The sequence below is a fragment of the Lynx rufus genome, unplaced genomic scaffold, assembly GCF_022079265.1.
Source record: "Lynx rufus isolate CCGP_SWC_20201006 ecotype Redwood Valley unplaced genomic scaffold, mLynRuf1.p SCAF_5, whole genome shotgun sequence".
In the NCBI taxonomy this organism is placed as follows: domain Eukaryota; kingdom Metazoa; phylum Chordata; class Mammalia; order Carnivora; family Felidae; genus Lynx; species Lynx rufus.
Window position 1 is genome coordinate 9,002,361 of NW_025814867.1, and position 24,986 is coordinate 9,027,346.

General features: G+C 40.4%; 1 protein-coding gene across 1 annotated transcript in view; it reads right to left on the reverse strand.

Annotated features, from left to right (window-relative positions):
- Positions 1–24,986, reverse strand: part of ULK4 (unc-51 like kinase 4) — a 566,226-nt gene that overhangs the window by 145,111 nt on the left and 396,129 nt on the right. The window contains exon 30 of the mRNA XM_047099606.1: positions 24,662–24,760. Within this exon, the coding sequence (XP_046955562.1) occupies positions 24,662–24,760 (99 nt within the window). The remainder of the gene's footprint in view (positions 1–24,661; positions 24,761–24,986) is intronic.

Below are 24,986 nucleotides of genomic sequence, written 5' to 3' on the forward strand. Positions count from 1 at the left end.
TTGATGTATTCCTAGCAGCTTATTTTTGCTTTTGTTTCCCTTACCTTAGCAGGCATATTTAGAAAAATGCTGTTATGGCCAGTATCAGAGAAAATACCGTCTTTGTGCACTTCTAGAATTTTTATGGTTTCACATTGTATGGTTTTCACATTTAGGTCATTAATCCTATTTTTGTGTATGGTGTTAAAAAGTGGTGCAGTTTCATTCTTTTGCATGTAGCTGTCCAGTTTTCCCAGCACCATTTATTGAAGAGACAGTCTCTTCCTGTGGTATATTGTTACCTACTTTTTCATAGATTACTTATCCATGTAAGCATGGGTTTATTTCTAGGCTCTCTATTCTGTTCCATTGATCTGTGTGTCTGTTTTTGTGCCAGTACCATACTGTTTTGATTACTACAGTTTTATAGTCTATCTTGAAATCTGGAATTAGGTTACTTCCAGCTTTGTCCTGCTTTCTCAGAATTACTTTGGCTATTCAGCGTCTTTTGTGGTTCCATACACATTTTAGTATTATTTGTTCTAGTTCTGTGAAAAATTCTGTTGGTAATTTGGTAGGGATTGCACTGAATCTGTAGATTGGTTTGGGTGGTATGAACATTTTAACAATATTAATTCCTCCAGTCCATGAGCATGAAATACCTTCCCGTTTGTGTTATTATCAATATTTTTAATCAATGTTTTATAGTTTTCAGAATGCAGGTCTTTTACCTCCTTTCAAGTTTATTCCGAGGTATTTTATTATTTTGGCACAACTGAAAATGGAATTATTTTCTTAATTTCTCTTTTCTTTATTCTTACTTCATTATTAGTGTATAAAAATGCTACTAATTTCTGGGTATTAATTTTGTATCCTGCAACTTTCCTGAATTCATTTATTACTTCTAAAGTTTTTTCACTGCAGTCTTTAGGGTTTTTTTACGTACAGTATGATGTCATCTGCAAACAGCGACTGTTTAACTTCTTCCTTACCAATATGGATGCCTCTTATTTCTTTTTCTTGTCTGATTGCTGTGGCTAGGACTTCCCAACAGATTCTCTAAAAGTAGGAAAATGGAACTGCATATAACCAATATTTTTGAAGAATATTTCTGGTTGATATGTTTTAAAAACACTATGCCATTTCAAACTGATATTAGGTATTTATCATTATCTCAGGTGAATCTTAAAATCATAGAGTTTGAAGAGGCCCACAGAGCTCTTCTTATCCAACCACTAGTCTGGTGGCAGGAAATGGTCATTTTACCTCCTGGTCAAGCTTTCAAATGAACTGGATGATAATGCTGCCTTTACACACTGTGTCAACTGGTTGCACTGGGTCACTGGATAAGGACAAGGTATGGGCTACCTGCCCCAAACAGTCTGCTTGGGAAGAGACTGCTGGTGATGTCCTCTGCAGCGAAGGGACACAATCCAGCTCCCTCAGGAAAGTCCTCAAACATCAATTACAATTAGCAATCATCACAAGTGATACAGATCCAAAAACCTCGTCTTCTTTTTTCTGAAGTCACTAATCTAGTCATTTCAAGGGTATAGCACAGACTCCAAGACATGGAACTGAGTCAGAAAGTAGACGACAACATTTTAACGTTCAACCTAGAGTTTTATGCTAAGTCATATCTAGTACTTATTTTGGAGACCCAATATATATGTGTGTGTGTATCATAGCACTTACAGAGCTTATTTACCGCCACAGGAAAGCCAACCAAATTGTTCTCAGTTTCCACTCAACAGAACAGTATGTTGACCTTTACTGGCAGAGCTGGAGTGAATTCTGTTGATAGCAGCTACTGTGAGAATTGCAGAACTGGTAAATATTTATGAAGTTTTCCTACTGTGCTGGCCACTGGCAAAAAGACTGGGAGGGATGTGTGCTTCTGAGTCCCCCAAGAAGCTTGGAGGTACCTATCAGATTTGAGTCTGGCATTTCAAATCCTATATTTAGGAAAAAATTCACTGTTCACTAAAAATGATAAGGTGTATCTGGAAAAATGCTCAAGAAGCTGAAGCTAAAGTACACTCCAGATATTTCTCTCCATCTGATGGAGAGACTGTCAGGTATCTTTAGAGGGAAAAGAGCTAGCAGTAAGATGCTGCCTTGCTTGGTTTCTGTGTCTTAATACACTACACTCTGGGCAGACCAAACAGCCCCCATGGCTCCCACTCACACAGGTAAGGGGTGCCTCTGAGGTTAGGTTCTGGCCACTCTTGGAACGGAGAAAGGTTTCTGAGGCCCAGGTTGAAGGTCAACTGTCCTGTGTGCTCTTAGGAGCATCCCTGCCCCACCTCATGAACACCAAGCCTTTCTGTTTTACCACCTACACCCCAAACGAAAATGGAAACAATCTGAATGCCATCATTGACTTGCTAGAAATGCATGCACATTGATTTGTTAACTCTCCCAAGGAGGAAATCCAAGCCTAATATTTTGATTTCAATTAAAGGAATTTTAAGCAGTGTCAAGCAAATGGAATGACTTCTTGAAGGGATGTGAGGAAGAGATTCTATTTATTTTTTTAAGCCCTTTCGGTCCTTACGTTTTCTTTCAACCTGTTCTATCACATATCAGGAGAGGGGCAGTGAAATCTCTGACTAAAATTGCATTTATCTTTTCATCCTTGTACTGCCAACACGATTTTGTTTCATGTAGTTTATTTAGGACTAGTATGTCTACTTGATTAACTGATCACTTTATCATGAGAAAACAACCTTCCTGGGTGCCTGGGTGGTTCAGTCAGTCAAGCGTCTGACTCTTGATTTCAACTCGGGTCATGATCTCAGTTTGTGAATTCAAGCCCCACCCTGGGCTCCGCGCTGACAGCACTGAGCCTGCAGGGCACTCTCTTTCTCAAAAATAAACATTAAAAAAAGAAAGAAAATGACCTTCTATATCCCTAGTAATATTCTTTGATCTGAAATCCACTTTGTGTCATATTAAAATAGTCACTCCAGCTTTCTCTTGACTCGTATTAGTAGGGCACATCTTCTTCCATTCTTTTTCTTTTAACCTACTCATGTCATTATGTTTACAGTAAGTTTCTTTTAGGCAGTATATAGTTGGCTCTTGGTTCTTGACCCAATATGACAATTACTGACTTTCATTTGAGGTGCTTAGACTGGTTACATTTTTTGTGATTGTTCATCCTGTTAGGTTTAAGTCTATCTTTTTGCCATTTGTTTTCTATTTGTTCCAGAAGTTTCTGTTCTCGTTTTTCTCTCTCTTTTTTTGTCTTCTCTTTAACAAAATATTTTTTATTATTCATCTCCTTGGTTGATTAGAGTTATGACTCTCTTGTGCAGTGGCTGCTTTAGGGTTTAACAGTATCGTCTTTAACATAACAAAGTCGACCTCTCAAGTCATATTACAGAATTTCACATTAGTGGAAGAATCGTTCAGTAGTAGACTTTCACTTTTTCCCTTCCAGATTTTGCATTTTACGTACACACATGCTTTTATAAAGCTCACAATACACATGGCTATTACTGTGGTTTAAATGGTCAATTATCCTTGGGAGAGATGCTAGACACTGTGAATTTAACCCTGTTGAGCGCTTGATATATGTGCATTCCTGAAAATACTTGTGAGGTTTGTTTTCCCCTTGGAGGCAGTTCTGTTAATTAGAAACAGTTCGATCCCTTCAGATCTTGTTTTTATGATGTGTTAGGTGGGTCTGGAGCAGCATTCAGTCTAGGACTAATTATTCCCCACCGCTGAGCCAAGATCTTCCTGAGTATCTTTTCCAATGTTCCATGAATTAAGAATTTTTTCCAGTCTGTCTGATGGGAAAAAGAACTATTTTTGCCCATGTGTGAGTAACTGACACTACTCTCTAATCCTTATGGGTGTTTTGGTCCCTGGCCTTGGGTTGCTGCCTCACACACACATACCCTGCAGAATATCTAAGAGAAACCCTCTGTAGATCTCTGAGGTTCTCTCCTTGTGCAATTTTCTTTTTTTTTTAAGAAATTTTTTAATGTTTATTTATTTTTGAGAGAGAGAGAGAGAGAGGGGAAAAAGGGAGGGGCAGAGAGAGAGGAAAACACACAATCTGAAGCAGGCTCCAGGCTCTGAGCCATCAGCACATAGCCCAATGCGGGGCTTGAACGCATGACCTGAGCTGAGGTCAGATGCCCAACCGACTGAGCCACCCAGGTGGCCCCTCCCTTGTGCAACTTTCTGTCCTGGGCACCCTGGTCACCTCGTTCTGTTCCTCCTCTCAGCTTCATCGCAACTCAGTACTCAGGCTGAAACAAAAAACCTGATAGCACGCTCTTGCTTAAAATTCTTCCAAAAATGCACCATTACTGCCCCAGAATGAGACTAAACACAGCTATGTTAGATGATCCACATTAGAAAAAATGATGCCTCAGTTTCCCGTAGATTCTTCAAAATAACCTGAGAGCTGGCTCTCTGTGACATAAAAGCTTGAAGAACTGCGAGACAGGGAAGTGGCCAAACCACAGGAAGGGCTCACAACTGGGAAACAAGGGGCAGGCCACACGGGGCAGGTTTCAGAAGGGACTACCAGGAGGTAGTGCCTAAGAGCTAGGGACACTGAACTCCAAGCGCCACACTCTTGGGAAACAAGATAACCTTCAAGAATTTTACGGCGGAAAGTCAATTCAGGGAAAAGGGCATTTGTAGTAAAAAAAAAAAAAAAAAAAGTGATGGCATATGGGAGCCAGATTTCTTCCTTACTCAAAGTCCTTAATTTTTAATTTTTTATTCTGATACCGTTTGGGACTTAAATGAGCTACAACGAATAGGAAAGATGAGTGTACTTTACTGCCCTAAATAGTAACATCTGATAGAACCATAGTATAGTTACTACAAACAAGAATTGAACGTGGAGACATTATTATTAACGAATTTATAGACCTCACTCAAGTTTCGCCAGTTTTTCCACTAATGTCCAGGACCCAAGCCGGATTCAGATAGGATTTAGCTGCTGTGCCTCCTTAGTCTCCTCCAACTTGTGACAGTCCATCTAGTCTTTCTTGGATTTTACTGACCTCCACACTTCTGAAGACGAGTGGCCAGTTAGTGTGGAAGATACTTTGATTTGTCTGATGTTTTCTCGTGATTAAATCTTGGTAATGCTTTTTTTTTTTTTTCCAGGAATACCAGAGAAGTGATGTTGTACATTTTTTAGTGCATTCTATACCAGTAGGTACAGGATGTCCATAAAGCTTATCACTGGTGATACTAACTTTGATCGCTTGCTTAGAGTGGTGACAGTTTTGTGCACTGTAACAATCAAAATTGTTTCTTTTGTATCTTGTGGAGAAGTAACTTGAGATTTTATTTCTTATTTCTCATTATACATTTACCCACTAATTTCAGCATCCATTGAGAATGCCAGGTTTCATCTGACTTAAAAAAAAATAAAGTGATAATGGTTATTTAATTAAGATTTACACTTAGTAAAAAGGCTTACATATTTTTTTCACTATCTGTCCCCGACAACTTTGCAAAGTGCATTTCTTTAGAACACCCTGAGTTCCAACCCTACCGTTACCTTCAGAGCCTCAAATTTCCAATGATAATTTATGCCGATTAGTATGTCCTCTACCTGGGATGCACAGTCCTTCGGTCCTTCACCCATCCTCACGCCACATGTGGTTGGCACACTGTCAACCCATTCTTCCAATAAAATTAAAAAAGCCCTGGAGGATCTGGGTAAGAGTAAAAGGCAGCAGGAATCTGTCTCCCCACTTAGACAACAATTGCAGTAGCAGAATCTGTCCGATGCAACTACTCTGGAATTCTGGAACCTACTGAAGGCTTACAACGACAGAAGAAGGCTTGGACAGTAAATTGAGGTTAATTTTGTGCAATTCCAGCTCTCAGCACAGTGGTAGTTACCCATTCCCCACCCCAAGCCCCATGGCAGACAGTCATTCATGTGTTTTGGGGGCAGCTTATAGACGCTAGGGTAGACAAAAAGGATTCAGTCCTCCAAATATCAGGAATCTGTTCTTTAATCACTGACTACTACTGCTTCTGATCACAGAGGTGCAGGCAAAAAGGCAGGCAGCCACTCTTATTATGCCTCCCTCACTGTGGCAAGTTCCTCTCCCTCTAGATAAAGTGACTTCCATATTTAAAAGACAGCATCCTTCTCCCTCACCTCCCCTCACAACGTCCCCCCACCTCATTTTTCTGTTTTTCCTCTTTTGAAAACCAGACGGTAAAAAGCAACTACACATACTGAGAAAATCAGAAAGTCACCACTTGTGCCCGGGGAAAGGCGCACGCTCGGAAAAGACCTGAAAAGACCTTGTATTCACACAGCAAACTGATCCTTAGCATCAAGACAGCCTACAGCAACCACAAACATAAGTAAATGAACAACAAGAAAAAAATAGCAAACCCTGGGGAAGTTGGAAAATCTAATTGACGGAGTTATCATTATTAGATTCAAATGTCCAGCTCTCACAAATTTTTTTAAGACAGCATGGCATACGAAGAAATAGGTGAACACGGCACATTCAAAAGAGAAAAGTAAATAAACATCAACTGTCCCTGAAAAAACCCTAATGGCAAATGTACTAGACAAATGCTTTAAAGCAACAATCTTAAATATGCTCTAAAAGTACTAAAGGAAGTTGTATGGAAAAGACAAGGAAACGGTGTATGAACAAGATGGAAACATAAATAAAAAGAAAAATCTAAAAAAGAAACCAAAAAGAAATTATGGAGGTGAAAAGTACAATAAATGAACTGGAAAATACACCAGAGAGATTCAAAGGCAGATTTGAGCAGGAGGAAAGAATTAGTGAACATTAAGATAGGAAAATGAATATTATCGAGGCTGGGAAACAGAAAGAAATAGATTGAAGAAACGTGAACAGAGCCTAACAGACCTATAGAGCACCATCAAGTAGACCAATATGCATACTGTGGAAGTTTGAGAAGAAAAAGAAAGAGAAAGGGGTAGACAGAATATTTGAAGAAAGATTGGTTGAAAATTTTCCACATTTGATGAAAGATATGAATATAAACATCCAAGAAGTTCAATCAATTCCAAGTAAAATGAACTAAAAAAAAAAACCCACTGAGACACACTATACTTATAATTTCAAAGGCCAAAGACAAAGAGAATCTTGGAAGCATGAAAAGAGAAGTGACCTAACTCTCAATAGATTTAAAAAGATAGATGGGGTGCCTGGGTGGCTCAGTTGGTTGAGCATCCAACTCCTCAGGTCATAATCTCACAGTTTCATGTGTTCGAGCCAGGCATCAGCTCTGTATTGATGGTGCAGAGTCTGCTTGGGATTCTCTCTCTCTCTCTCTCTCTCTCTCTCTCTCTCTCTGCCTCTCCCCTGCTCATTCACGCTCTCTCTTTTTCTCAAAATAAATACATAAATAAAAATTTAAAAAAAATAGGTATCATACAAATGATCTTGTCCAAAAACAACAGGATGAAGTTAGAAAACAGTGATAAAACAAAAACTAAAAAATTCCCAAATTTATGGAAATTAATAAATAAACAACCAATGGATCAAAGAAGAAATCATAAGGCAAGGTAGAAACTACTTAGAGATGAAGGAAAATGAAAACACAACATACCAAAACTTATGAGACAGCAAAATCAATGCTAAGGGGGAAATTTATAGCTATGAATGCTTATATTAAAAAAAGATATTTCAAATCAACAACCTAACTTTACAACTCAAGAAACTAGGGGGAAAGAAAAAGAAAAACTCAACCCAAAGCTAGGAGAAGGGATAAAACAAAAAATATTAGAGCAGAGATAAGTGAAATAAAGAACAGAAGAATAGTGAAAAATCAATGAAACCAAAAGCTGGTTCTTTTAAAAGATTAACAGAATGGACACACCTTTAGCCAGATGGACAGAAAAAAAAGAGAGAAAAGACTCGAATTACTGAAACCAAAAATTAAAATGGGAATATTATAGCCAATTAGGCAGAATTAAAAAGGATTAGAAGACCGTACTAAGAACAACTGTAAGCCAACAAATTGGATAACCTGGAAGAAATGGACAAATTCCTAGACAAATGGACAAATTCCTGGACAAATACAGAACCTACCAAAAACTAAATCACAAATAAATAGAGAATGTGAATAGAAGTACAACTAGTAAAGACTTTCAATCAATAATCGAAAATCTCGTGACAAAGAAAAGCCCTGGACCTGATGGGTTCACTGGTGAATTCTATCAAACATTAAAAAAAAAAAAAAAAAAAGGCACGAATACTAATCTGTCTCAAAACTTTCCCCCAAATTGAAGGAAACATTTCCCAACTTGTTTTGAGAGACCAGGATCATCCTGATGCCAAAGTCAGACAAGGACACTACAAGAAAACTACAGATTAATATCCCTGATAAACACTGATGCAAAAATCCTCTAAAAAAAAAACAACAAACAAAACTGTAGCAAACCTAATTCAGGAACAGCATATTAAAAGTACTAGATGTCATGAACAAGTGGGATTTATTCCTGGGATGCAAGAATGAGTCTACATATAAAAAGGGATCAATGTAATACACTATAATCTACCCAAAGCAACCTACAGAGTCAGTGCAATCCCTATCAAAATCCCAACGATGTTTTCTCTAGATATAGAAAAACCCCTCTACAAATTCATGTGGAATCTCAAATGGCTCCAAATAGCCAAGACAATCTTGAAAAAGAACAACAAAACTAGATGATTCAGACTTCTTGATTTTAAAGCTTACTATAAAACTACAGTGATTAGGGCCGCCTGGGTGGCTCAGTCAGTTGAGTGTCTGATTCTTGATTTAGACTCAGGTCATGATCCCAGGGTTGTGGGATTGAGGCCCTTGTTAGGCTGAGCATGGAGCCTGCTTAAGATACTCTCTTTCCCTCTGCCCCTCTCCCCTGCTAGCACACTCTCTAAAACAAACAAACAAAAAAACCCCAAAACTATAGTACTTCAATCATTGTAGTCCTGGCATACAGACTGACATAGAGACCAACAGAACATAGAGAGTCCAGAAATAAATCCTTACACACACACACACACACACACACACACACACACACACGGTCAAATCCTTATACACACACACACACACACACACACACACACACACACACACACACACCCCTACGTTGTTTTTGACAAGGTGCCAAGAACATCCAATGGGAAAAGGACAGTCTTTCCAACAAATGATGCTGAGAAAACTGGTACCCACTTTCAAACGAATGAAGGTAGACCTAACACCATATACAGAAATTAAATCAAAATGGATCAAAGACTGAAATCTAATACCTAAAACTATGAAATATTTAGAAGAAACGTTGGGCGAAAGCTTCATGACACTGGATTTGGCAACAATTTCTTGGATATGACAACAAAGGCACAGGCAACAAATGAAAAATTTTCACAGGCACACTGGACTTCATGAAAATTTGGGGCATCAAAAGATACTATCAACATTTTTTTAAGTTTATCTATTCATTTTGAGAGAGAGAGAGAGAGGGAGAGAGAATCCCAAGCAGGCTCTGCACCGTCAGCACAGAGCCCAAGACAGGGCTTGAACCCGCAAAATCGGAACATCATGACCTGAGCTGAAACCAAGAGTTGGACACTTAACCAAGTGAGCCACCCAGGCACCCCTATCAACGTAATTTTTAAAAATCAACTGGGGTGCCTAGGTGGCTTAGTCGGTTAAGCGTCCAACTTCAGCTCAGGTCATGATCTTGCGGTTCATGGGTTGGAGCCCCGCGTCAGGCTCTGTGCTGACAGCTCGGAGCCTGGAGCCTGTTTCGGATTCTGTGTCTCTCTCTCCGCTCCTCCCCTGCTCACACTCTGTCTCTCTCTCTCTCTCTCAAAGATAAATAAACATTTCAAAAAATTAAAAATCAGTCTACAGAATGGAAGAAAATGTTATCAAAAACGTATTTAAAATGGATCAATATCCAGAATATATAGGGAGTTCTTAAAAATCAACAACAGGGGCGCCTGGGTGGCGCAGTCGGTTAAGCGTCCGACTTCAGCCAGGTCACGATCTCGCGGTCCGTGAGTTCGAGCCCCGCGTCGGGCTCTGGGCTGATGGCTCAGAGCCTGGAGCCTGTTTCCGATTCTGTGTCTCCCTCTCTCTCTGCCCCTCCCCCGTTCATGCTCTGTCTCTCTCTGTCCCAAAACGTTGAAAAAAAAATTAAAAAAAAAAAAAAATCAACAACAAAAAGTCAACCAGATTAAAAAATGGGCAAAAACCTTGAATAGAAATTTCTACAAAGAAGATATTCAAGTGACAATATGCACACGAAAAGCAGCTCAATATTACTAATAATTAGGGAAATGCAAGTCAAAACTATAATGAGATAGCATCTCCCATCCATTAGGATGCCTACTATCAACAAAACAGAAAACAACAGGCTGGTTTGTTTGGATATAGAGAAAGGTGTACTCTTGCATACTATTGATGGGAATGTGAAATGGAATGGCTGCCACGGAAAACAGATAGCGGCTCTTCAAAAAATTGAAAACAGCATTGCCACAGGATCTGGCAATTCTGTTTCCAGGCATATATTCCAAAGAACTGAAAGCAGAGTCTGAAAAGACATCTGTACATCCGAGTTCACAGCAGCGTTATCCACAACAGCTAGGAGTGGGAAGGAACCTAAGCATCCATCAGCAGATGAATGGATAAGCAAAATGCAGGACACACACACACTGGAATATTATTTAGCCTCAAAAAGCAAGGGAATTCTAACACATGGATGAACCCTGGGGACATTATGCTGAAAGACGCCAGCCACAAAATGACAAATACTGTATGACTCCGTTATGCGAAGTACTTAGAGTAGTCAAATCTTAGAGACAGGAAATAGAATGGTGGCTGCCAGGGGCTGGGGTAAAAAGGAATGGGAGGTTCTTGCTTAACGGGTAGAGACTATCAGTTTCACAAGATAAAAAGAGATGTCGAGATGGACAGTAGAGATGACTATACAACATTATGAATATATTTAGTAACAGTGAACTGTATACACAAAAATGGTTCACGTGGTAAATTTTATGCTTATTTTACCACAAGAAAAAACAAATTGGAAAAAAATTCAACCAGCCCTTCATCCTTGGCCCAACTCATGTAGTTAGTTGTTCCCTCCACGGGCCCGAGGGCACCTGTAAGCCTATTAGAGGCTTTGCTATCTTTTGTTGTGTGATGAATTGGCTAGTCTGCGGCCGTTCCTTGATCTTATGCATAATGCTTATGAAGATATACTGGAGATCTCGTATATTTTCGGAGGAGTATACTCTGGATCTCTGTAATTCAAGAATCTATTGTCAGGAAGCTGCAAGTCTCTGGCGGAAACTGCTGCTCCACACTTCACTGAAAGAAAAGTTGTCCTGAGGACACTGTGGAAGACGAGGCGGAAGGCGACTTCACGTTGTAACAACAACCACAACAAAGACCAGCTGTTGGCTGACGGCAAAGGGAGGTCTCTCATTCACGAGAGGGTAGTAGGAAGCTGGGAAAGGGCAGAGGAAATAGAAATTCAATAGTAGAAATTGTTTTCTGCTGAGTAAGATGGGATTATATAAGGTAGAAAGGAGGACTTAAAACCTTTTATGATTATGAAAGTAACAAATGTTCAAATTTATAAAAGCTGAAAGCTACAGATGGTAGTAAAAAAAATAGAAATCACATGTCCTCCTACCACCCAGAGTTAACCACTGCAGAGTACGTCTGTCCTGACTACCTACTCTGCGTGGTAGGAGGGGACCGCAAAAATGACCAGGCAAATTTTAACCATGCAAAATGATCTTAATGAGTGGGGAAGTTACAACTGTGCCATGACCTTTAAAGTTTATCAAAACATTAAAAACTTTCAGTATCAAGAGTAAGTGTGTATGTGTCTTATAAACGTGCAGAAGAATACATAAACAGTAAACCTGATATTTACTGCTGTAATCCAAAACATTACAAACAGTGAGAATTAAGGGTTTGTTTTTGTTTTTGTTGTTCTGAAAAAATACTTATCAAGAGTAGTTTGAATGGTGCTTGCTGCTTTTCTGTCATGCAACTCACCATACAGAGAGAGCATTTTTTTCTATGCCTTGGGCAACTGTCATGCTCCTTTCTAACTCTGGCTCACCTCCCAACATTTTATCCTTTATGCTTTCACTGTTGGAAAATATCTCCCAGGATTCTCGTAATGTGAAGGTTTTCTTGTTTTTGTTTTTGCCTTTTTTTTTTCTTTTTGCCTGCCTTGCTCCCTCTGAGACTCCCTTCTTTTCTTCAAAATCACTTTCCTCATTTATGTAGATGACTTCACTTCCACTAAGTTCCTCTGGCTGCCTATCTAGAACCTCTTAACCATTGTCAACATTCCTGACGTCTGCTGTTCCTCCTGCAACTCCGTTTACATTAGTTTCAAATTTCCCTTGCATCATTAATCGCTTTTAGCTTCTTTGCTGCCCTTCTGTCTTCGTTGCACAATTCTCTCAGTCAATTATCCGCTTTTGTAAAATGCTTCATGGGTTTATCATTGGAAGACAAGGAGGCAACGTAACTACATGCTTTGCTGCGTGTGAACTAAATAATACATGTAACGTGACCAATCACTGGCAGATTTTCACGTAAGTGCACGACTGGTCACTGATGATGATGCACATCAATTATGTACATGCGGATTTTTTCACTGAAGAGCTAGCAGCAAAGTCTGTACTTCACGCAATTACTCAGAGTGAATCCAACAAAGTGACTGAAAACCGAACGATCTTGCGGAGGACTGCTGTTATCTGGCTGAAATTTGTACATATTAAAGCCCCGTGAAAGTAAAGGATTGCCGGGGCGCCTGGGTGGTTGAGTCGCTTGGGCGTCCGACTTTGGCTCAGGTCGTGATCTCACGGTTCGTGGGTTTGAGTCCCACATCGGGCTCTGTGCTGACAGCTCAGAGCCTGAAGCCTGCTTCAGATTGTGTGTCTCCCTTTCTCTCGGCCCCCTCCCGGCTTATACTTGGTCTCTCCCACTCTTTCAAAAATAAACAAACATTAAAAAAAAAAAAGTAAGGATTGCCTCTGTGAGCATCATGACATATAGTAATTATAAAATGATGCCAATTTAAAATATATATACATTTTGAATACCTGTGAATTTTTTATGATACATACTTTAAAATTTATTACATTTTACATTAGCATCCTACAATTAATATATATTCTGATATTTTCCTTAGCCTTATGTTACAAATATTTCCCCATGCTGTTAAATATGCTTGGGAACTATATTTAATAGCATAACAGCATTCTACCCTAAGAATGGAAATTATTTAATTTCTAACTGAGCAACACAGAGGTTATTACCAAAGTGTTTGATACCAAAGACAAAGCTGTGAAAATACCTGTTTACACAAGTCATTCAATATTTCTCTATTTTCTGTGCATAAATTTTCTAGAAGTGGAATGACTATATTAGGGAATATAAATAATTTTAAGGCTTTTGATATGGACCTATGTATATTTTTATTTACCTCTTTTTGTCCCCAAAGTAAGCTTCTAACTTTGAAGCCCATATTGCATTTTTAAAAATTAATTTTCTGGGGCGCCTGGGTGGCTCAGTCAGTTATGCATCTGACTTTGGCTCAGGTCATGATCTCACGGTTGGTGGGTTTGAATCCCACATCAGGCTCCGTGCTGACACTGTGGAGACTGCTCAGCATTCTCTCTCTCTTTCTCTCTGCCCCTCCCCCATTCACACTCTTTCTTTCTCTCAAAATAAATCAATAAATTTTAAAAATTTAATTTTCTGTTATTCATAGTGTGCTTAAATGCATTCAGTGAAATTAACATTGGATATTTGCACTTTTGTTGTTGTGAATTGTCCACTCCAATCTTTTGCCCACTTTTCTTCTGGGATATTTCTAGGTAATTTAAGTGGCCTCTTCCTAAACATCACCTCTTTACAGACACTGCTTCAAAAATGGACAAGTGTGGAACTTCAAAAACTGCAGGCTGTTATTGCCTTCTGGTCATTTGTTACATAAGTGAGGTGTGCAAATATAAAACCAAACAATTCTGATGTGTCTGTGGCTAGTTCTAATAACGTTTGGAGCCAGTTATAAGAGTCCAATTAGTAACACTCACTTTTCTCACGGAGGCACATAAAACACTCAACCATTAATTATTAAGTCAAGACAAGCGTGCTGGGAACAAAGAATAAAGTACACCCCAAAAAACCTTTATTAACTAGACTTTGATTTTGGCATGACCCATGTTTCACAGTTCCACATTCAGTTCTGTTTCTGTCCCTCAAACTTCCTCTTTTTCTTCCATTGGTCTGCCCTGCTGCCCCGATCTTCTTTTGTGAAACACGTGACATGCTTTCATGTTAAAGCATCACTATTTGAAAGAAGGCTTGAAAAGAGGGCAATAAGAATATAGGAGTTTGGGTAATCAATGGGAGAGAACGATCTTTAGGGGGGTTGCTTTCTGGCACCCCCACCGCATAACTGAATGCTTGCCTACTCAACTTCACGCCGGCGGCTCTGGCCAACAACAAAATGCCATTAGAAAAACCTACCACTATACTGCAACCTCTTCAAGAAAAGGTATAGGAAGTCATGGCAGAAAACACACCTGCAGCTTGGGGATGTTTCTTTCCTACAGCTCCCCAAGTGCAAACGCTGAATGTCAGAATCCTGCGTTGGGGGTCGGCGGGGGGGGGAGTCTCCTTTCAGAGAAAGTAATGATACTGAAGCTTCTATTTTGATGGCTCAGAGGATTTTATGCTCACTGCTGCTGTGGTGATTCCAGGGCTGGGTTTTTATATTTTGCAGTTACTATAAGTATAGCAATTTTCCAGAAACAGAAGTCCTTGGGCAATGCTACCTGCCCTTTTGTATCCTTTCCTGTCAATCTAAGGTAGGATATGGGTTATTTCAGGAATATAGGCTTCCCGCTGAAGGTCAGGGCAACTCCTGCCAAGAAAGAGGTCAACCTTGGGGCGCCTGGGTGGCGCAGTCGGTTAAGCGTCCGACTTCAGCCAGGTCACGATCTCGCGGTCCGTGAGTTCGAGCCCCGCATCGGGCTCTGGGCTGATGGCTCAGAGCCTGGAGCCTGTTTCCGATTCTGTGTCTCCCTCTCTCTGCCCCTCCCCCGTTCATGCTCTGTCTCTCTCTGTCCCAAAAATAAATAAACGTTGAAAAATTTAAAAAAAAAAAAAAAAAAAAAAAGAAAGAGGTCAACCTCTAGGGAGAAATCCAGATGATGCCATTTTAAAGCAAACAAGCTCGCGAGGCATCATCATTACCAGTCCTAGGAGGGGCTGGCTTAGCGAGGGCAGGAGAGCAATGGTGCAGATGAACTTTCTGGATAAATTTGTACTTGAATCTATGTCCTACCAAACACAGTCTATTCTTGGTTATACTGAGGAAAGGTAGAAAATATACTGCATTGGTCAGCAATTACCTTGCTCTCCTACACAAATGTTTACCAAATCCCTCCTGTGCACCAGACCCAAGAACCAAGCTGGAAAGAAGAGACATCGAAGCCCAAGAGCTGAAAGCTGAGGGAGAGTCGGCCAAGTAGAAGGAGGAAGAGCATGTTCTGGGCAGAGACAAGGGAAATGGAGGAACATTTAAAGAAATGAAAAGAGTTGGGGTGCAGAACACAGGGCAGAGCAAAGAGAATCAAGAGATGACGCTAGAAACTAAGTGCCAGATCATACATGGTTTTGTAAACCTGTTAAGGAGTTGGAATTTATCCACGAAGAGTGGGGGATCATTGAAAGGTTTTAAGTCAATGAGTGAGAAGACGAGTTTGCAGGAGTCTTTCTCTGAAGAGAAAGCACGCCGCCTCCACTGAAGAAGACGGTGGGCAGGGCGAGAGCAGGCAAAAATCCCAGGGAGAAGGCCACCGTGGCCCTGCACACACAAGATGGTGGTGGCCTTTACAACACTGCCCACGGGAATGAAGAGGGATGGCAGTCTGAGTTTTGGTGGCTTGACGGAATGGGGCGGGATGGCAAAGGAAAAGAGGCCAAGATGATGCCTGTGTTCTTGGCTTGGGCCACTGGGGGGAAATGAATGTCATTCACTGACACAGGACACAAGAGAAACAGTTTCAAGGAGGCGATTATGGATTTGTTTTAACCCTGCTGAAGCTGAGGTGTTTATGGTGCATCCAATGGAGATGCCCAGTGAAGAGATGGGCAGTGGCGAAGTGGAAAGAGAGGTAGCCCTATTAAAGGAGGCAGTAACTCCTTAGAGCAGCTGCTTACTAGAGAGCTAACACGAGGCCCGATCTCTTGCCTTTGACTCGCAAATGGATGACTCAGGACCCCCAGCCTCCATCACCATAAAACCATCACCTGTATTTCAGGCCACTGGTGAGGCAGGCAGCATGCAAAAGAAACAACAGACAAGCCCATTACTATTTAAAGAGAAAAACCTATTTGGTTACTTCTTAAGAGAAAGAAATTAGAAAATGAAAAAAAGAAATTGCTTTTTCTCTCCTATGCTTTGTGGGGCACAATTTTTTAAATTGCACAGTGACGTCAGAAACACAAATTGGTAAGTATCTCGTGGCTATAGGCTAAAGTGTTGCTCCTGGGAGAATCGTCAACTGCTTGGGAGACAGTGCAGGACAGGAAGCTTATGTTCTCATGCTCGGTACGGACCTCCACTCTGACCACACTGCAGAGGGCCATCTTCTCAATGGCCAAGGAATGCATGGTTATTGCGAAACATATAAACCAGGCTACATACTGGCATCTCGAATGTATGCTAAGGTAAAAAAAACTGAAAGCAATTATCTCTTGTAGTTTTGAAAATACCTAATTGAGGAAGAAGGAGGCTGTAACATAATTTCTTACAGCAATTGGTTATCTAGTTAGTTATAAAACTCATGTAGGATGTATAGCCTAGCTTTTCATTTTCTCTTCTTAAATAAAATATTACAGTCAAACAATTACCTCGTGCTGTCATTTCTTCAGGAGTCATGGTCAATTGGTTATACCTTTTCTTAGCCAGATCTTATACTATGGCTCCAATTGAGGGTTCAGAGATCCCAATGAAATTGTGAATTGTGTGCACAACCTTGCACATAAGTGAATCTATGCATTTTTCAGGGAAGAGGGTCTAGAACCCTCAGATTCTCAAAGCAGTTTAACAGTCAAAACAGAATAAAAATCCCTGTCTCCTATCTACCTTCCACTATGACTCTCCTACAGTGTATTGTAAAAATATGGGGCATAAATTAGGGGATGACAGGTTTTCTCTTCTCTTAAGGATATGTTCACTCAATAGGACCATTATCTGGAAAGAACGTCAAAAGCCAACAAGTTCATCCACCTGCCTTTAGGCGAAATACCTCCAAAATTATCCACGTCAGATGAAAACTGAGAGCCTGTTTATTTCTCCCCATGGGAAAGCAATTCCAGCACCTCATTCTGTAACCTATTACATTTTTTAACAACCACTGTAAAATTTATCTTTGGTCTGTATGTGCTCTAGTTTAGGTCCTCAATTGCCTTAGTACTATTTTTCTTCACTTTATACACAGCTATAAATGTGTGTTAATCTTTTCCGGAGAAGATATATTGCAATGTTCTTGTCACAGGCCATTTTTAAAAGCAATGACTCTGGTGATCAATGGGTATACACACAGCACAGCTCACACACATTAGGCAGACGTCTGGCCATATACTAGAACATAAGGGTGATCAAGTTACTAGGAGTTAGAGTTTGGAGTCTCAAAGAGCCGGGGAAAAAATCTCTGAGATGACACATCCCAGGAAGAGGATGCTCTCCTGCTGGGTCTGTCAGTCGGAAGCGTCAATGTGAGGCATCTGGTGGAGATCCAATCTAACCATGGGTCCAGAATGGGTGGTCCCTCAGCAACCCTCAGCTGTAGTCTGACCTGTGATGATGGTCCTGTCGCCCTCCCCAAGGGAGCCTGTGTGTCCCAGGCTTCCCACGGATACTGGCCACCCGACTCCCCCTGCTTGCCTGCCACTCGCATAGCTTTGTTTCCTGTGGTCCTCTCTACACAAATTCTGGGTACCTCAGGCCTCCCAACAGTGGCACCCCGACCCTCTGACGCCTGCCCCCTGGCTAGGATTCATCTGCATCCTCAAGGGTTGCTTCTTGTTTTCCCAGGAATGGTGAACCTTCTCTGGCCTGAGCAACCCAGCAGACTTGTCCACTGTTCTATGGGCTGCAAGCGTTTCCCAATAAGTCTGACCCACAGCCTCAGTGTAGGGGTGTCCCTAGTCAAGGCTGTCCTTCCTTGACTACTCTCACTCAGTTTTAGGATACCTTATAGAGTTCTTTTTGAATCTTATAGTTACTCTTTTCTCATAGCTACTAATGTTTCATATTAAAATTCTCCTATTTAATGCCAATAAAATGGGCAATCTGGAAGAAATGGACAAATTCCTAGAAACATATACACTACCAAAACGGAAACAGGAAGAAATAGAAAATTGGAAAAGACCCATAACCAGTAAGGAAATCGAATTAGTAATCAAAACTCTCCCAAAAAACAAGAGTCCAGGGCCAGATGGCTTTCCAGGGGAATTCTACCAAACATTTAAGGAAGAATTAACACCTATTCTCTTGAAGCTGTTCCAAAAAAGAGAAATGGAAGGAAAACTTCCAAACTCTTTCTATGAAGCCAGCACTACCTTGATTCCAAAACCAGACAGAGACCCCACTAAAAAGGAGAACTAGAGACCGATTTCCCTGATGAACATGGATACAAAAATCCTCAACAAGATATTAGCCAACCGGATCCAACAATACATTAAAAAAAGTATTCACCACGACCAAGTGGGATTTAAACCTGGCATGCAGGGCTGGTTCAATATCTGCAAAACTGTCAATGTGATTCATCACATCAATAAAAGAAAGGACAAGAACCACATGATCCTCTCCATAGATGCAGAGAAAGCATTTGACAAAATACAGCATCCTTTCTTGATAAAAACCCTCAAGAAAGCAGGGATAGAAGGAGCATACCTCGAGATCATAAAAGCCATATATGAAACACCCAACGCTAATCTCATCCTCAATGGGGAAACACTGAGAGCTTTTCCCCTAAGGTCAGGAACAAGACAAGGATGTCCACTCTCGCCACTGTTATTCAACATAGTATTGGAAGTCTTCACCTCTGCAATCAGACAACACAAAGAAACAAAACGCATCCAAATCGGCCAGAAGGAGGTCAAACTTCCACTCTTTGCAGATGACATGATACTCTATATGGAAAACCCAAACGATTCCACCAAAAAACTGCTAGAATTGATTCATGAATTCAGCAAAGTTGCAGGATATAAAATCAACGCACAGAAGTCGGGTACATTCCTATACACCAAAAATGAAGCAACAGAGAGAGAAATCAAGGAATCGGTCCCATTTACAGTTGCACAAAAAAACCATAAAATACCTAGGAATAAATCTAACCAAAGAGGTGAAAAATCTATACACTGAAAACTATAGAAAGCTTATGAAAGAAACTGAAGAAGACACAAAAAAATGGAAAAAGATTCCATGCTCCTGGATACGAAGAACAAATACTGTTAAAATGTCGCTACTACCCAAAGCAGTCTCCATATTCAGTGCAATCCCTATCAAAATAACATCAGCCTTCTTCACAGAGCTAGAACAAATAATCCTACAATTTGTATGGAACCACAAAAGACCCCGAATAGCCAAAGCAATCTTGAAAAAGAAAACCAAAGCAGGAGGCATCACAATCCCGGACTTCAAGCTATACTACAAAGTTGTAATCATCAAAACAGTATGGTACTGGCACAAAAACAGACACTCAGATCAATGGAACAGAATAGAGAACCCAGAAATGGACCCACAAACGTGTGGCCAATTAATCTTTGACAAAGCAGGAAAGAATATCCAATGGAATAGAGATAGTCTGTTCAGCAAGTGGTGCTGGGAAAACTGGACAGTGACATGCAGAAGAATGAACCTGGATCACTTTCTTACATCATACACAAAAATAAACTCAAAATGGATGAAAGACCTCAATGTAAGACAGGAAGCCATCAAAATCCTCGAGGAGAAAGCAGGCAAAAACCTCTTTGACCTTGGCCACAGCAACTTCTTACTCAACACGTCTCCAGAGGCAAGGGAAACCAAAGCAAAAATGAACTACTGGGACATCATCAAAATAAAAACCTTCTGCACAGTGAAGGAAACAATCAGCAAAACTAAAAGGCAACCGACAGAATGGGAGAAGATATTTGCAAATGACATAGCAGATAAAGGGTTAGTATCCAAAATCTACAAAGAACTTATCAAACTCAACACCCAAAAAACAAATAATCCAGTGAAGAAATGGGCAAAAGACATGAAAAGACACTTCTCCAAAGAAGACATCCAGATGGCTAACCGACACATGAAAAAATGCTCAACATCACTCACCATCCGGGAAATACAAATCAAAACCACCATGAGATACCACCTTACACCTGTCAGAATGGCTCACATTAACAACGCAGGCAACAACAGATGTTGGCGAGGATGCGGAGAAAGAGGATCTCTTTTGCATTGTTGGTGGCAATGCAAGCTGGTGTGACCACTCTGGAAAACAGTATGGAGGTTCTTCAAAAAACTAAAAATAGAACTACCCTACAACCCAGCAATTGCACTACTAGGCATTTATCCATGGGATCCAGGTGTGCTGTTTTGAAGGGGCACATGCACCCCCATGTTTATAGCAGCACTATCACAAAAGCCAAAGTATGGAAAGAGCCCAAATATCCATCGATGGATGAATGGATAAAGAAGATGTGGTATATATATACAATGGAGTATTACTCGGCAATCAAAAAGAATGAAATCTTGCCATTTGCAACTACATGGATGGAACTGGAGGGTATTATGCTCAGTGAAATTAGTCAGAGAAAGACACAAATCCTGTGACTTCACTCATATGAGCTCTCTAAGAGACAAAACAGATGAACATAAGGGAAGGGAAGCAAAAATAATATAAAAACAGGAAGGGGCACAAAACAGAAGAGACTCATAAATATGGAGAACAAACAGAGGGTTAGTGGAGGGGTTGTGGGAGGGGGGATGGTCTAAATGGGTAAGGGGCACTAAAGAATCTACTCCTGAAATCATTGTTGCACTATATGCTAACTAATTTGGATGTAAATTTTAAAATATAAAAAAGAAAATTAAAAAAGAAAAAGAAAAAAAAGATGTAGTACATATACACAATGGAATAATGCTCAGCCATCAAAAAGAATGAAATCTTGCCATTGACAATGACATGGATGGAGCTGGACTGTATTATGCTAAGTGAAAGAAGTCAACCACAGAAAGACAAATACCATATTATTTCACTCATGGAATTTAAGAAACAAAACAGATAAACATATAGGAAACAAGCCACAAGAGACTCTTAATGACAGAGAACAAACTGAGGTTGAGAAAGAGGTGAATGGGAGATGGGCTAGATGGGTGATGGGTACTAAGGAGAGCACTTGTTATGATGAGCGTGGGTGTTGTATTTAAGTGATGAATCACTGAATTCTACTCTAAAACCAATATTGCACTATACGCTAACTACCTAAAGTTAAATTCAAAATGGGAAAAGAAGAAGCAAAGAATAAAGAAACTGAAAAGATTAAAAAAAGAAAAAAAAGAAGTATATTATTAAAAAAAAAAGATACAACTCTCCTATTTAAATCACTGCATGGTTTCTGCCTTCTGATTGGACCCAGACTGATACAATCACAATGGTTTATTCTCTTTTTTTTTTAATGTTTATTTATTTTTGAGACAGAGAGAGACAGAGTATGAATGGGAGAGGGTCAGAGAGAGAGGGAGACACAGAATCTGAAACAGGCTCCAGGCTCTGAGCTGTCAGCACAGAGCCCGACACAGGGCTCGAACTCACGGACCGTGAGATCATGACGTGAGCCAAAGTCGGACGCTTAACTGACTGAGCCACCCAGGTGCCCCACAATGGTTTATTCTTTAACTACACTCACAGATAGTATTTGCTAACAGTGCATCTTCTATTCTTATTTTTCCTTCCAGTTTAATTGCATTATGGTTGAAGAGTGTGGTCTATACAATTCCTCCGTATTGGAATTTATTGATATGCTTTTAACATAACGCAAGACCAACTTTTCAAGATGTGTCTGGCAAACTGAACAGAAGGTACAGTTTCTGTTTTCAAGGTACAGAGACAGATATATTTCTCTTAGCTCCATTTTATTAAAATGTTTATACTCATTATACAGGCATAAACAAACTTCTTCTGTGAAGAGCCAGATAGTAAATAACATAGGCTTGTGAGCTATAAGGTCTCTACTGTAACTCCTCAACACTTATGAAGGTGCAAAAGCAGCCACAGACAATATGTAAACAAAAGGTCTATGTGGCTCTGTTCAATAAAACTTTATTTACGAAAACAGGCAGTGGGCCAGAGTTAGCCTGCAGGCCATGGCTTATCAACTCCTACTCTACATCATTATATTTATTCACTTGGTCTGTCAGGCGATGAGAAAGAGAAGTTAAATCTCTTGATCCTACAGTGTTTTTTGGATTTCCTCTGGTGTATTTTTGTTCCTTTCTTTACACAGTCCTATGTTCTAATATATGACACCAAAAAGTTCATAGTTGGTATATACTCCTGTGGATTTTATTCCAGATCTTTGTAGCATCTTTTTGTTCTGTTAAAGACTTTTTTATACATTAAGCCTTATGTTAACGTTTAAACAAATTTAGAAAGAAAATATAAAATAAGACAATAAAGTTAAGATCAAAGACAAGTTTAACAATATATCTAACTGGAATACATTCGCCTGTTAAAAGAAAGCAAATCTGAGGATGTAGCAAATACCAAAACTTGGTCTATAAGATACATGTGAAAAAGAGTGTTCTAGAAGTTTTGCCTATAATGGATTCTGCATTTCTTTCTTTTTTTTTAATTTTTTTTTAACGTTTATTTATTTTTGAGACAGAGAGAGACAGAGCATGAACGGAGGAGGGGCAGAGAGAGAGGGAGACACAGAACCGGAAGCAGGCTCCAGGCTCTGAGCCATCAGCCCAGAGCCCGACGCGGGGCTCCAACTCACGGACCGCGAGATCGTGACCTGAGCCGAAGTCGGACGCTCAACCGACTGAGCCACCCAGGCGCCCCTGCATTTCTTTCTTAAGATAGATATTCTTCATCTGTCTTGTTTAATCTTTATTCTCTATAAATATAATTATCTAATATATCATATATTGCATCAATTTATATGTATGTGTATATACACACATATATATTTTTTTAATTTCATGCTGTTTTGAATCTCTTATATAAAAGAGAGTCTGGTTTGTGTTAGTCTTTCCTCTGTTTTTGGGAGCCTCATCTGTTTCCTGCTCTTGGCCGAAGAGAGAGCTGGCTGTCAGAGTTCAGTCCCCATACTCTGAGCTGAGCAGTGAGTGTTCTATTTTCCATGTAGCTTCACACAAAAGATCTTCTACACTAAAGATCCTTCCACCGTTGGGTTTGAGGATGTTTCCTGGGGTTTGGGGCTATTCCCACACTTCATTATGAGCCCACCGACACCTTTTTTTTGTGACTGCTTTACTCCACATATGCCATTATTTGATATAACCCAGAACTGACTGATTTCCCCACTTTTTTTACTCCATTGAACCAAACGTACATTTGTTGAACCCAATTAAGTCTACAGAATTATTCATCCAAACTACATTTGCCTTCCTTTGAAAGCCACTGAGCAGAAAAGGACAAATCCTAGCAATTCTGAGAGAAATGAAGGTCTGTCTCCATCTTCACTCGGTGGAGAGTGGAGGCCACAAGAGGTTAAGTTCCCTGGGGCTACAGGGGCCCCCAGTCCTTGGCTCCCCAAATCTGAAGAGGCTTTCAGGAGTTTTCACGGAATGTCACCAACCCACCCTCTGACTGAATGCTTTGTAGAAGTCATGTGTCTAGACACTGGGTCCTCTTTAAGTTTGGTTAAAACTGTTTGGTTGGTCCAAACTCCAAGTTCCTGCTGGGCTCTTGTCATATATTCAGTGGTCTTGTGTAGTCTTACTTGTTTGCGTTGAACCTCACTTATCTCCCACATCTGTGAAAATTTAGGGAAGTGTTATCTAGGTCAGCGTGCATGCTCCTATTTTAAGTGTGTTTATTTTGAGAAAGAGCAAAAGCAGGGAGGGGCAGAAAGAGACAGAGACTCCCAAGCAGGCCCCACATTCAGCACAGAGCCCGGCACGAGGCTTGAACTCACGAACCGTGAGATCATGACCTGAGCCGAATTCAACAATCAGACACTTAACTGACCGAGCTACCCAGGGGCCCCTGTGTGCATCCTACTGTACTCCTGCATGCCGAGTCCTGCATGCCGAGTACTACTCTAAAATATCTTTTTGAGAAATACTGATAATAGCGATTTCTTCTTCCTTCTTGGAATTCATTTCTCGAATTTTTGACCTCACGCTCATCAAGACGGATTTGAGAAATTCTGCCTTAAATACCTATTGAAATGAATAAGCCATCTAGTTTTAAAATAAAGTAGAAATTTAGTGTTTCTAGGCCAAATAATCTTCTGAAATTTCTTTTGGTTCTGGCTTTGAAAAGAATTAAAGTAGCATAAAAAAATCACGGCATCGTGAAATTGAAATAAAATTACTACCACCTCAGGAGTGCTCTGAAAGACACACGAACAGGTGAGCTCTTACCAGCGGAATGAGCAGGCTGATGAGGTCTGTCAGCGGTTTGCTCAGCAGAAGCAGGTCCTCCGCGGCTTGGGTGTCCCCTCCTGAGCCAGACTTCTGTGCCTTGAGCAAGAGAAGGGAAAGGGGTTCTTGGAAATTAGTCAGTTTGGCCAGAGGAGACAGATCCACTCAGTGTAGGAGAGGAAGGGGGCTGAGGAAGCAATCCCCCATGGCACCCTGAGAAGTTATGCTGTGTTATAACATGACAAAGAGTACTCTCAGTGCCACTGCCACCAGCTCAGGCTGCAGAGACAGACCCAGATGGCCCACAGATAAAGCAAGACCAAGG